Below are 13,418 nucleotides of genomic sequence, written 5' to 3' on the forward strand. Positions count from 1 at the left end.
TGGTTTCTGTTTTAAACTGCTTAATTCTTTTGTATGAATGGCTTCTTTTAAATTATGAAAATTTTCAATTTTCAACCACAAATGAGTATATTTATACCGCTTCTACCAAAACAGGGATAGCGGTATAAATTGGTCACTTGTGTCTCATTTTTTACAAACTCATAAGGACAAAATGGTCATTTCACTAACTCATAATAACATGACAGCATAATTTAATTCACCATAATGATGTGGGTATTTATGTAATTGAATAAGTTGGCTAGGGATAAATTAATAAAAAACTAAGATATCAAATTTCAAAGGGCATTCCAATCTTTTCACTATTATAAAACGGAAATCTATAATAGTATAGGACGAAAAGTATATATTTGTCTTTTCCAAATCTTTTGAGTACCAACTTGTCATTACGAAAAATCTTGAGTATGTCTAAGTCGTTCCCCTTTAAAGTAATCACTAACAATAATTACTGTCATAAGATGTATTAATTATTAGAACACCAAAATTAATTTAATACATATTATCTATCCTCATTAATCCTTTAAACTTTTTAGTAACACAAATTATGACTGAGTATTCTATTCTACCCCCCTGGAATTTAACAACGGTAGAATTTTTTTATGTTTTTTATTATATCATTATTTTGTTACTACTTGGAAAATATCAAAATGAAGGGCATTCTGAATTTTAAACAGAAAAATCATCTCAATTAACAAATTACGTAAACATTTATTAAATTCAAAAGGGATAAATCCTAATATAATATATAACCACTTTCTTGTGGTTAGATAACATAACTTTAGATTACCCAAAAGTTCTATGTTCGAATCCCACCAAGTGATCATCTATCATATTTATGACTTACTTTACTCATTAAGCTTGTGAGATGCTTAAGCTTGTAAGACTTGAAAATTAATTAAAGTGTGCGTAAGTTAGTCTGAACATCCTAATCATCAAATAGATCGTAGTATATTAAAATAAGAATCTAAACATAGTAGACCAAATTCTCAAGGTAGATAAAGTCTTTCTCTCGACAAATTATTCATTAATAGGCCTACAAACTTTAATTTATGTTTAAAATAATTGCGACACAAAATGAATAAAATAAATAAATATAAAAGAATCAACTTAATGAATATTTGAAAATGAAAATGCATGATATGATTTAGAATGTCATTATTGTACATGTAATTTGCATATGGAATACTACTTATTTACAAAATCTATTGATATAGTCCCAATTCCCTTATATACAAACTAAAACGATGTGATTATATGAAACTCCGAAGATCATATTTTAATCTTTTACTTAAAATATATTCAAATGTATTCATGTAAATATAACAATATTGAAACTATTACATACATAGAGATGATATTCCTACCAACAGTAAATGATCAATTTGGTCGTTGTTTCATGCAAATTTATTTATCAAAAACCACCAGTTAAGAAGTATAGAAAAGATTCAATCATCCATAAAGATGAACTACAAGCAAAGCAATGAGATGATTATTATATTATAAATCAAAACAACAAAAGACAACCGATAAATGTACAATACAAGTAGTGCAAGACAAATTACGGGAAAATGAAGAAAATACATAAAATGGCTGAGAAGTAGGTGGAAAAACTGCCCAGTTCTTTGAAATGAGTTTTTATAAACAAAAGTTTGACTTCCATTATTTTTAGCTTCTTTAATTTATCTATGAACACAGGGAAAAAAAACACTGATCAGCAATGGCACCAAATATTCCATTGCATCTGATATCTAAGCTGAAAGCTTCATACAAACCAACTGCAGAGTGCCGGGGTTGTACTGCTGTCAGTCGACTGCTAACTACAAATATAAATCTACATTGCCCATCTCAGTTTGTCACTGATCTGAGCAATAAACCATTCTTCAATAAATGATAAAGATTCGTGGAAGCATCCTCAACCTTCTTCATGAACCTGCTGTTAGAATGAAACAAACATGAACACCATAAATTTCTTTGGAAAACAGAACAGACATGGGTATTGTATCAAACACGTATCATGCTAGGAAACAAAACTACAAACCAAATATTTCATTCGGTGGGAATTCATACAGGACAGTATAATATGCAGAAACAAAGATGAAGAAAGCTAGCATGTCCAAAGAGTCCAAAATATGAATCTATATTGGCTATAAAGCAAAACAAGCATGGTTTAACAATTGTAGAAATTTTTTGACATCTATTCTTCTTGGTAGCACCAAAAATTAAAGAAATAAAGCCATATCGTCTATCACATGAACAACCATGGACTAGAACTTAAATAAAATTGTCACACAATGCCATCATGTCAAAACCAGACTTCAATGCAAGTGAAAATGTAAAAACATGGAATCAGGGAATTGCTCCAAAAAGATAGGCGCTCATTATATAAAGGCGCAATCAGTATCACCATGCCAGAGTAATATAATACAACACATTTATTTTGTTCCATGAAAAAAATATGACTGGCAGTACCAATTAAACCACCCTTTCGCATCATAAGATTTTCTGTGTTTAAAAGAAAAAAAGGAAGTATATGATTCAAATTTCAACCAATAAGAAATTGAAATTGATTATGTAAATTGATTCAACTTCACAAAGTAATTATAATAAACACTGATTCAGCAAGCTATTGAAGCCACACTAACATCTACTTCAATTTAATTCAGAAGCACCAGCAATGATTATACTAGAAACTTCAAAAAGTAGTTATCAAAACCATTTACGAATTTTAACTTTTAAGTACCAATGCTGATTATAACTATTAGCATGAGTTAACTACATTTATTATTTCAGCTTATTTTAGTTAACCCTTTTGTGCATCCTTTGGGGAGTCACTTCTTAATTTTCATTTACTCATAAAATCCTAAAATGTTAGGACGCGTGTCCTTAACTTGCTTTGGAGAAAGTTAAATCCATAAAGCAGAACTGTAAGCTCCTCTCCGTTGTTCAAAGAAATAATCCAACAATTGACATCATCACTACTTAAGATTGACATTGTTAACATTAATAACATGATAAAGGATGCAGTTGAAAGCCCTTGGAAAGTTCAAATTCCTAAAAGAAGCAACAAACCATTCAGTTCTTCGTTGATAAGAGAATGAAAAAATTAATATTGAAAGAATGATTTCACACTAAATAAGCTGTCCACATCAATTTTATACATGAATACATCAAACAACAAAACATTCTTTGATGGAATGCTTGTTTTATCAAAAGCCCAAAAGTGAAGAGTTAAGCATGTTAACAAGCAAACAGTCAAAATACAAAAGAGACAAAAAAAAAAAAAAAATAAGCATGTTAACAAGCAAACAGTCAAAATACAAAAGAGACAAAAAAAAAAAAAAAAATATAGTTCATGATTAAAATATCCTTCCAGAATAATTAGAGACAGAGGTGGTACTAATATTCCAGTAAACCAATTTTTTCCAAACAATAAACTAATACTTTTTCACAAAGAAGAAATCTAATCAAAATATTATAATTTGCCAAAAGCACCTCCACGATACATACCTAATTAACTTAGAAGGGCGCCTCAAGTGATTCATCCCAAATATCTCCACTTCCATTTGAAGCATCTTCCACATCTTCTTCCATGGAAAGCCTTATATACTCTCTATGAGCAAACCGATCCCATTCTGTCAAAGTTGGGTTTTCACGCTCCTGATACAGCAATTGAATCAGCTCCCATGCAGTTCCTTACACTGATTTTGAGATGGAAATGTTAAACTTAAACTTACCTGACGAATAAGAAAAGGGTCACGACTTTCGAAAGCAATGAACTTATTGAGATTGAAAAGAATGTTGAAAACATTTCCAGAAAGTCTGCAACCTTTCAAGTCACGTAGAGTTATGTAGCCCTCATTCTGTAAACAAACATAAACAATTACAAACAAGAAGAAAAATCAAATTCATACTTCCACAAGAAACTGAAAGCCAAAGATGGGTGATCAGTAAGAACCAAGAGTGACCTCTGGCCCAATCATGTCAATAATTTGGCATAATATATCTTCAAATAGCACAGGCTCTTGGGACATGCATTCCATCCTGTGCAACTGCTCCTCATAAAAGAACTGCATTTCATTTGGTGTGAGCAACCCATTCCCATCCAAATCAATGCATTTAAACCTGAAACAAGCAATCTGAAAGGTCATATGACATATTAACATAACATGCAAAGTTAACTAACAAGAAATATGGTAAAATCCTGCAATTCAATACAACCCTCAAGCCCACAATTACAGCAATAACAAAATTATTTTTATTTCTTCAAACAAAAGAAGCAGATCAAGAAGTGGCAAGGATTTCATAAATATTAAATAATTCACTTCTCATGATAGTTACATGAACAAAAAGAACAGGCCAGTACTAGGTCATTTACACAGTCCACTAGCTGGTATAAGGCTCTGGTACAAAATCTAACTCCTCACTATTAAATAATTAAAAAACGTATTTATGGATTTGAAACTTTTTCAATAATGAGGCAAGCCAAGTTTCCAAGTTTACTCACTGACTCAAGCCTCAATTTAAAGCATGAAGGTTAAGGGCCAATACATGTATGTGTGTTCACTTGAAAACCAGTCAGCAGCACAAAAGAAGGTTTTGGATCCACCCAGTGACATTTGACATTATGCCATTTGGTTTTTGTAAATCACAAGAGTTAAGGATCAATACTTAACAGAAACAAGTCAAGAAAAGTTGTAAAATGTACAATCTGCACCAATTTATGCAACCATAAGTCCCAGTTTCAGTTTCAGTTTCAGTTATTAATCTAAACACAGAAAGATTAGTATAGAATTGAAAAATACTGCCATGCCAAGATATAGAGATATACTAATTAGAACAAATATAAATTAACAATCAACAGTCAATCAGTTTTCTTCAACATTGAATTTACAAATTCAAATTAACCAGAGGTCAATGATACTTCCAAGTGTGTGAAGTATCTTTATTTCATCTCATGCAGTCAAAAAGGGAGAACACAATATACCAGTACTCTAGGCCAGGCTCCGAAGATTTATCCTCTTCCGACAATATAAAGTGAACGAAATCTTCATAACCCATCTTCCCCACAACTTTACTAGTAAATTTCCTTGGAACCTGGCATGAAGTAGAAGCATTAATGAGATCAAAGAAGAGTTGCATAAATAAGAAATATGCATAGTATATTATTTTCTAACTAAAACCCGAACTTAATAACCCGAGTAAGAATAGATATAGAAAGAATGACACAAAAGCAAACCTGAGAAAAAATTCTATCAACAATCCGGTAGGTAAGAGCATGGTTACCATATCTGATAAGGTTCTCTTTGTCAATCAAAAAATCATGGTCTGTGTCGATCTCCCAGAATTTGCAGTAAATTACATAGAAGTGTTCATAAGAGAAGAACCTGAACTACCCAAAAATAGAAGAAAAGGTTACTTCCATGAAGCCAACAGGAATAGATTCTATTCTAATATTTACTTTTGTTCTTCTCCCGTTTGTAGTGACCCTGAGGTTCTAATTTATACATGATTTTAAAAGGAAATAATTAAACAGGATCTTATTAGGCTCTATGATGTACCACCAATTACATTCCTCGATCAGATTAGCATTCCTCGATCAGATTATGCTAACAAAGAAATATAAATCAACTGGAGGCCTGGGGTTAAGTAAATCAGAGAACAGTTTTGGTATTCTGCTGAACCTATATGAAAATTAAAAAAATAAAAATAAAAGCTTTTATTTCATGATGATGCGAGAAAGCAAAATCAAAATTGTAACTTTTATTTTCTAAATACTCCAAAGACATACAAAACTGGAAACTGATCTCATACTTCAAAAGTATATTTTGAGTGACTCCAAAAGTGCACCAGTTGCATGGTACAAACAGAGTATATTTTCCGCTAGCAGACTTACCTCAAGACTTTGTTAATGTCTTCTTCCTCATCTACATGCTGCATTGCAGCAATCAAGTTTCCACGTTTCAACTCCCTGAGGGTAAGATGGCCAGTTCCTGATCTGTTAATGTAGTAAAATATTCGGTATATGACTGTTTCCGCTGTTACATTGCAAAGCTAAAAATGTTAAGTCAAGACAATTAGAGGTCAAAACCATGAACTATTACCACAACATAAGAATTGTAGAGACACTGGCACTGAAGAGGCATTAGACATCTTAAAATAGTTAAAAATTCATAATTTATTTTGAAAGCAATTGGTTACAACCATACTCATTAGATGCTACAATCATCAATGACATATACAATAAATAGACAGTGCCTTAACAAAATTCCCAAATGACCCTGAACATGTACTACCTTATTCTAAAATGCTATAAATATTAATTAGATGCAGAAATTTATTGAAAACACTGAATGACAGGAGAGATAATCAATATCTCAACTCTCAAATAGAATAATGTATAGCACCAATAAAACACAAGTTCTATTCTCAAGGATAACATAAAAATCTTTCCAAAATGAAAACCAAATACAGATGCAGAGTTACTGATAATGCATTTCATTAAGACACACAACAAAGGAAAGGGGAAATTCAATCACTTCTCAGTATGTAGTATTAAGAGCAGTTAGTTTTCAGATGACTTGGGCCAGGAGGTTCCACATAGCCGACTCCCTAGGAACCATGTTTGAAAAACTTAGGTAAAGATGGATGACCAACCATTGGACCCAGAAAAACAAGACAGCCCATTTCCATCTATGATGCACAGATACAAATACGTAGATTTGACATATCCTAATTCATATCTTAAAAAAGACTAGCGCCAATTGTTTGTACTCATACCATATCTTAGCTGAAATTCGGGCGTACTTTGCAAAAATTCCAACCCTGGATGAGACGCCAAAAGTTCCCGTAAAACAGGTTTGAAATCATCCTGCGTAAAGATAAAGTATAAAGATATGTAACATACAAAATACCTACAACAAAATATTCTTTTTCTTTCCACAAGTTCCACAAAGTAGTTTCCATGCAGAGGATGTATTCTAAGCACACTAACCTTTTGGCTTCCAGCCTGACTTTATTTTGATAAAATCTTTTTCCAAATGTTAAGTCTTTTTCACCTGGAACTGTACTTTATTTTTCTCTCATTTTCATTCTATTATTTTGTTCAAGTAGATCTTATCTCATTCCCAAGTCTTAGGTAAAATCCTTTTAAACCTATAATAAAGAGTTTTTTAATTAAAAAGAAATAAAGTTTAAAAAATTGCAAAACAGACCTGAGTAAGGTAACTATGATCCGGTTGTTTCAAAATCGTGTATATCCGGGTTGCTAAATCCATTGTCAACATGTTGCCTTTAATCCAATAATCAATAAATTGATCCCTACAACATGTCAAATGGAAAATTCAGAACGCAGATGATGATATAACAATAACTACAACCTCAAATGAGCCATACTTCTTGAATTACCATGTTTAACCAGTGGATTAGTCCCTGTTTCTTTTTCTTTTCTTTTCTTTCTTTTTTCTTATTTTTATTTTTTTAGGAGGGGGATTTGGGGGATCAATCACAAGGTAAGCATCAGAAAAACTAATGAAGAAGCGCTTCATAGCAAAACAAGAAAGCTCCAAAATTGTCAAAGAAAGAATTAAATTCAGAACTAACCTATCAAGTGTACATGTTTCCATGTCTATACATCAGTTGTGAGCTGATAATGCAGAAAAGAAAAGAAAAGGAAAAAAAAAAAAAACACACACACACACACACACAAAATTCACTACTTACTGGCCTTCTCAATGAAGTACAAACTCGTGTTTGAGCACACAGGCAGATACACAAATACAGATCAACAATCAAGACACCAGGAAGCAACTAGAGATTCATAGAGACAGCATGCTTTTTAGGCACATTCTACAATAGCAAAGAAAGAAACCCCTCATAGGTAATTGTGGCCAACAACACCCAATCTCTATCTATAGCGAATAGTAACTGTACCAGGGACAGAAAAGACAAGAATATTAAAGAGAAAAAGTTTACGATAGGACCCCTAGTGAAACCCTTAATCATCATCAAATGCTATAAGTAGTTTGAAATACATCCAATAATTTCTGCAGACCAAAATTACCAAATTCCGTCAGAATAAAGAAACAAATAAATAGATCTAGAAATCATTCTCCATTCCAAAAATAAAATCAAGAAAGGGATCCTTCTAGAATCCCCTTGGCATAGTTTCACCAAAACCTACTCAGAAAAGCCTTCATGCTAATACACGAGAAATTTGTAAATACACGTCACCCATACTTCCAATATTGGCAGCTATTCCAATCTACTTTATGTCCTTATTCAGGATCCCTAACGGGATTGCCAAAACGATAGGAAAATTATAAGAGACTTTTTCTTGGAAGGTAAACAGAAAACAGAGACTCTCCTGTAATTAGGTGGAGTGAACTAGTAAAACCAAGAGATAAAGGACCTATAATAAATTGGTTCATTCCTGGAAATTAAAGTGATCTGCTCAAAAAGTATGATTTTAGCTGAAAACCCTTTGAAATTGTACTGTATTGGTTTTCACAGAGAATGATCTGACAAGAAAGAAACAACTGTATTTTAAAGGGCAAAAATGAGGACGAATTCAGCTACAAAGGGGACAAGAGCCGATTTCCAGCATCTCTTTGGACCTCAGTCTTTAAGTATTTACAAGACTCCTCTCTCTCTCTCTTTTATATACAAGTCAATTGGGAAGAGGTTGTTAGACAGCTAGTTCCTAGATGGCATTTTGAAGTGAGGACAACTGTTTCACCTATATTCACTAGTTCGTGTCAAATGCCAAAAGATTCAACTACATATATTTGTATAGCTTTTGTCACTTCAAGGGCAGCTTTTGTTATTTGCTTTTACGGAAACCTGCTCCACTTCTATATCTCTTCTTCCACATTTTGTTTCCAATCAAACAAATAAGAAGATAACAAAAAACAATCCCACAATCAAACTCCTCGAACAGCTTTGACAAAAATTAAAACTTAAACCCATATTTTTCCAAGACAGACTGAAAAACTATCTAAGGGAATAATAAAATAAAAATAATTGCAGAACAAGAAGACAAAGATGAATCCACTTAAAGCATAGAAAACCGCAGTTATTCATTTTCCAAAAATGAAAAGGATTATCGAGCATCAATTCAAGCTACCCAAAATTCACTAAGTGGAAGAGGGTTCTCCTTATTGGGTGTAAAAAATTGGAAAAGAGAGACTTAACCAACAAATCACTTTTATCAGCTCAAGCAAATCAAAAAATGCAAAGTAACAAGAAACATTTATGATTACTAAAAACATCATTTTGCAGTAGCCCTCTCTATCAATTGAAACACAAATCATAGTTCTGCTTATACATAAATTTCTTTGAAGTGGCTTTTAAAAGCAAAATTACCAATGATCTCAAAAAGCTTTGCCAACACACTGATCCGTTAAGAAAGAGCCTACCTTGTCACAATTCCAGTGCCAACAGTGTTTATCTTTTTAAACAGAGCAGCAGAGAAAAATGATGGTAGCTTGCAAATTTCCTTTGTGACTGACTTAAACTCTGACACATGAAGATATAAGATAGAATAAGAAATAAAAAGTTTAATAGGCATTTAAGATAAGCAAAATTATGAAGGAAAAATTGAACGTAAGCCAAAAAAAATATATATACATTCTCACCATGAACTTTCAATCCAGGCACGTGGCCATAAAAATGCTGATCAATTGCATACAAACACTGGTCTTTTAGTTCATTTGGAGGTGGACGTCCATTTTTAAAGTAAAACTGCATCAATTAAAAGTTCCATTGAGACCATAGATCCACTCAGCATACATCAGGAAAAGATTCTGTCAATTTCTACACATAAAATAACAGCATCATCAGCCAGAAAAATAGTATGAACAGTACACCAGTAATTCATACCTGAGGTATGACTTCCCATACAGGCTCACTGACTATTTTCAAGGGAGAAGCTAAGGAAGAAGGGCCAGTCCTGAGTTTTGTAACACGAGGAGAACCAGATGTAGCGCGTGGTGAAAGAGGAGGAGTACTGCCAGCTGCAAACATGGAAGGTAATGAATTGGTCGAAGAACTATTCCCACTAATAGAACTCCCAGACGTGTTAAAAGGAGCTCCTGCCTTTGCATCAGCCAGCAAAGACTTCACCTATGTCATCATAGCAAAAAAAAAAAAAAAAAAAAAAAAAGCTTAAAAGAAAATAATATATTGAAATTGCAAGTCCAAAATGAACCAGAAACTAATAATAATAATACTAACAATGTTCACACCCTTCAAATCAAACACTTATGAAAAAGCAATCAAAAGTAGACTCAAACAAAAAGTCAGTTGAAATTAATACCTTGAGCTACAACCACAAAACCATATAATTCTTTAGAGTAACCATACTATTCTTTAGATTCACGTCCTGTATGATCAGACAATGGTCATTGCTGTATTATGTTGACTTGTTTATGATAAAGGCTTACTGATCCCATATCTATCTTATAAGATTTAACTTTCAACTTGATAACTACTCAGAGATCACCATACATCTCAAACCATTTGTCCATTTACTTCTACAGCTCTGATATAAGGAAAATCTACAGATTCTCTGGCTCAATTTTACTCCTGAGACAAATCCCATCAATATGGACCATTCTCATTTCAGAACTATAGCTAGACCGAACAACATTCAGCGTACTTTGGATTCATCCCACTCAATTAGAACTTTATTAATTCAAAGCATCTCATCTAAAATGGCAAATTAATCTCATCGTCCAATCATATGATATAAGAATGTATCACACAAACCACTAAATAACAGCCTTCAAATTATGAAATTAACCATGAAGCAATATCTATCTCTACATATACTATCCATAAAACTGATATCACATCAAATAACAAACTAATAATTCGAAATGGAAAACCAAATACAGTCATAACACAATGTACACAAGCACACCCAAATATTTCAATTCTCAAAGGTCTTATCACCAGTAAATTAAAGGTACACAAGTTAAAAAACACGAAATTCCATCACCTTGACCAAGTTTAAAATTAACATCTATCAAAAGAGCGGTTCACATATAATAGATTCCTCTGTTTCTCATCAAAACAATAATAATAACATTTTAATTAAAATGAGAAATAACACCAAGCATAACAAGAAAAACAATAAATTCCAGAACAACAAATTCCCCTACATAAAACTACAATTCAAGCTAACAATCAAAGACATACAAGTAATAAAAAAGAGGCCAAGCCAATCGAGTAAAACTGATAAAAACATAAAGAAATGAATAGAATGAACAAAAATACCAATTTATTAGTGTCAGGAAGCGAAAGCCAAATCGAAAAGAGCTCCTCAGCAAGATAGGGATTGGATTTGAGCGCCGACGGTGAAAGCTCCGGTAACTGTAACAAATCCGGGTCCATGGAAGCAACGTCACCACCCACAACCTCCACATCCATCATGATAATTCAATTCAATCCAGCCACAACTTCACGTAAAACCCTAGATCTCAAATTCAACAACAACTACGAAATTGGAAAACACCCTTTGAATTGAACTACGAGAAAGATAGAGGAATTGGGTAGTTTGAGAATTTAGATAATAATTAACGGGAGAAGCGGGATTGTGAAGAGAATGAAGAAGTTCGCTGTGTGTTAACGGAGAAAACAGAAAAGAGTGGAGTTGTGTGATGAGTAAACAAAGGCAAAATCGTTTTAAGTGTTCGATAAAATTCACGCACAGTGTTAACCGAAACTGCCCAATCATAGGACTCACTCTGTAGACTTTTTATTATTTTGTACGTACTGTTTGTGTTCAACAGTTCGGTAGTTAAATTTAGGTGTGGTTGTCCCTTTCGTATTCAGTAAACAAAATTATATTGCAATTCAAAGATCTGAAAACAATACTTTCCATGTAAAATTGTTGTATACATTATTTTCTATGTAAAGTTTTATCACTATAATTATATAATAATAATAAGTATGATCAATGTTAAATCATTAGTTTTAAGATGTTTATAATATATAAAATGAAAATGAAAAATGAAAAATAAACAACATATCAACCATTCTTCAACATTCAGCTATATTCAACTAACAGATGCATTGAGCTTTCTCACAAAAACAAACACCATTTAGTAATAGTTTGATGCAAGAAAGAGGAAAAAAAACACATAAGTACATATTTTATCACGTGTATATATCTAATAAGATAATATAATTATTACATCTAATTAAACATTTAATTGTGTTCGAGGATTTCCATTATTTCAAATAAATGCATATGGGATAGGAGTATAAATGAAAATGATAATACTAGCTTCACTAACACTTTTCACGAAAGATGTCTTCCATGAATAACGTGACATTTTTTTACTATTAACTGATGACAACAAAATATCTCTTTTTATAACTGTTAATGTGAATGGAGGAATTGTTTAAAATTGAAGTTATAATATTTTTATAACATTTCAAGTATAAAATGAGTATTTTTTTTTTTTTGATCGAGAGTGTTCAAACCAGCTTGTAGTCTTTTACACATCTCTATTATTCTCTCAGAACCTTAAAACTATCGGTCGAGTACAAGCTTTAATGATCACTCTTATTAACAATCGTGAAGACTCAAACTTGGAAAATCATATAAACTTAGGTTTTGTTTTGCTCTTTTACCATCAAGTCACATATGGTTGTTAAAAATGAGTATTGTTATAAGTTTCAAAGTCTGTTCAATTTTTAAACATGCCTAAGTAATACAAAAATATAACGTTTATAACTAATCTCACAACTTTCTCTTATAACCCTAAAGTAATAATAGAGTTAACATTACTATGTCAACTGACAACTTTAAGTAAACATAAACGATCGTTTCTTACAAACGAACAATCGTTCATTTATAAGGAATTGTTGTTTCATTCATAAGGAAAAGTCATTCCTTATAAAAGAAGGATCATTCTTTCATAAAGAACAATAATTTCTTATGAAGAAACAGTATTTAATCAATATCATTTAATGTCTTGAGGGTAATAAGAGTTAAAGTAAAATTTACTAACTCAATGTAATGGTAGAGTTATAAAAGAAGATTAGAAAATTGAGTTAAGACTTAGTATTACTGATAACTCCTAATTAATAAAATAGCTCTTATTGCGTCTCGAGATCCTCAATATTCTCCGTGTATCCACTCTTCATCTTCAACAACAATAATTTGGTTATTTAATTAAAAACAAACTCTTTCACCTACGCAAGCATGATTGCATTATAAATGGAACAGAAGATTAAAAGTTGATGTGGAGTTACAGATGCTAAGCACTTAGTGTAAGTTTAGTGGGTGACAAAATAATGATACAAAATACAAAAAGCAAAACCTTTTGTCAAATTCAAAGTGAGCTGCACCATAAAAAAGTTTAAAAAGTGGTAGGCGATGATTAAACAAAAAT

General features: G+C 32.1%; 1 protein-coding gene across 2 annotated transcripts; it reads right to left on the minus strand.

The window, feature by feature from the left end:
* Positions 1 to 1,636: 1,636 nt before the first annotated feature.
* Positions 1,637 to 11,784, minus strand: LOC116129570 (probable serine/threonine protein phosphatase 2A regulatory subunit B''delta). Of its 2 annotated transcripts, XM_031415287.1 has the most exons (13): positions 11,293 to 11,779; positions 9,895 to 10,137; positions 9,651 to 9,756; positions 9,432 to 9,531; positions 7,230 to 7,335; positions 6,796 to 6,886; positions 5,912 to 6,053; positions 5,255 to 5,402; positions 5,003 to 5,112; positions 3,984 to 4,140; positions 3,753 to 3,878; positions 3,526 to 3,675; positions 1,637 to 1,951 (listed from the first exon to the last, which is right to left on the minus strand). In XM_031415287.1, exons 1-12 carry the CDS (start codon positions 11,446 to 11,448, stop codon positions 3,535 to 3,537), a joined length of 1,626 nt encoding a protein of 541 aa, XP_031271147.1. In that variant the 5' UTR covers positions 11,449 to 11,779; the 3' UTR covers positions 1,637 to 1,951; positions 3,526 to 3,534. The 2 variants fall into 2 exon arrangements, with proteins under 2 accessions (XP_031271147.1, XP_031271148.1); XM_031415288.1 differs by lacking the exons at positions 1,637 to 1,951; positions 3,526 to 3,675 and having other exon boundaries at positions 3,974 to 4,140; positions 11,293 to 11,784.
* Between the last annotated feature and the right edge of the window lie 1,634 nt (positions 11,785 to 13,418).

This window comes from Pistacia vera, unplaced genomic scaffold (genome assembly GCF_008641045.1).
Source record: "Pistacia vera cultivar Batoury unplaced genomic scaffold, PisVer_v2 Contig212, whole genome shotgun sequence".
Taxonomy (NCBI): Eukaryota; Viridiplantae; Streptophyta; class Magnoliopsida; order Sapindales; family Anacardiaceae; genus Pistacia; species Pistacia vera.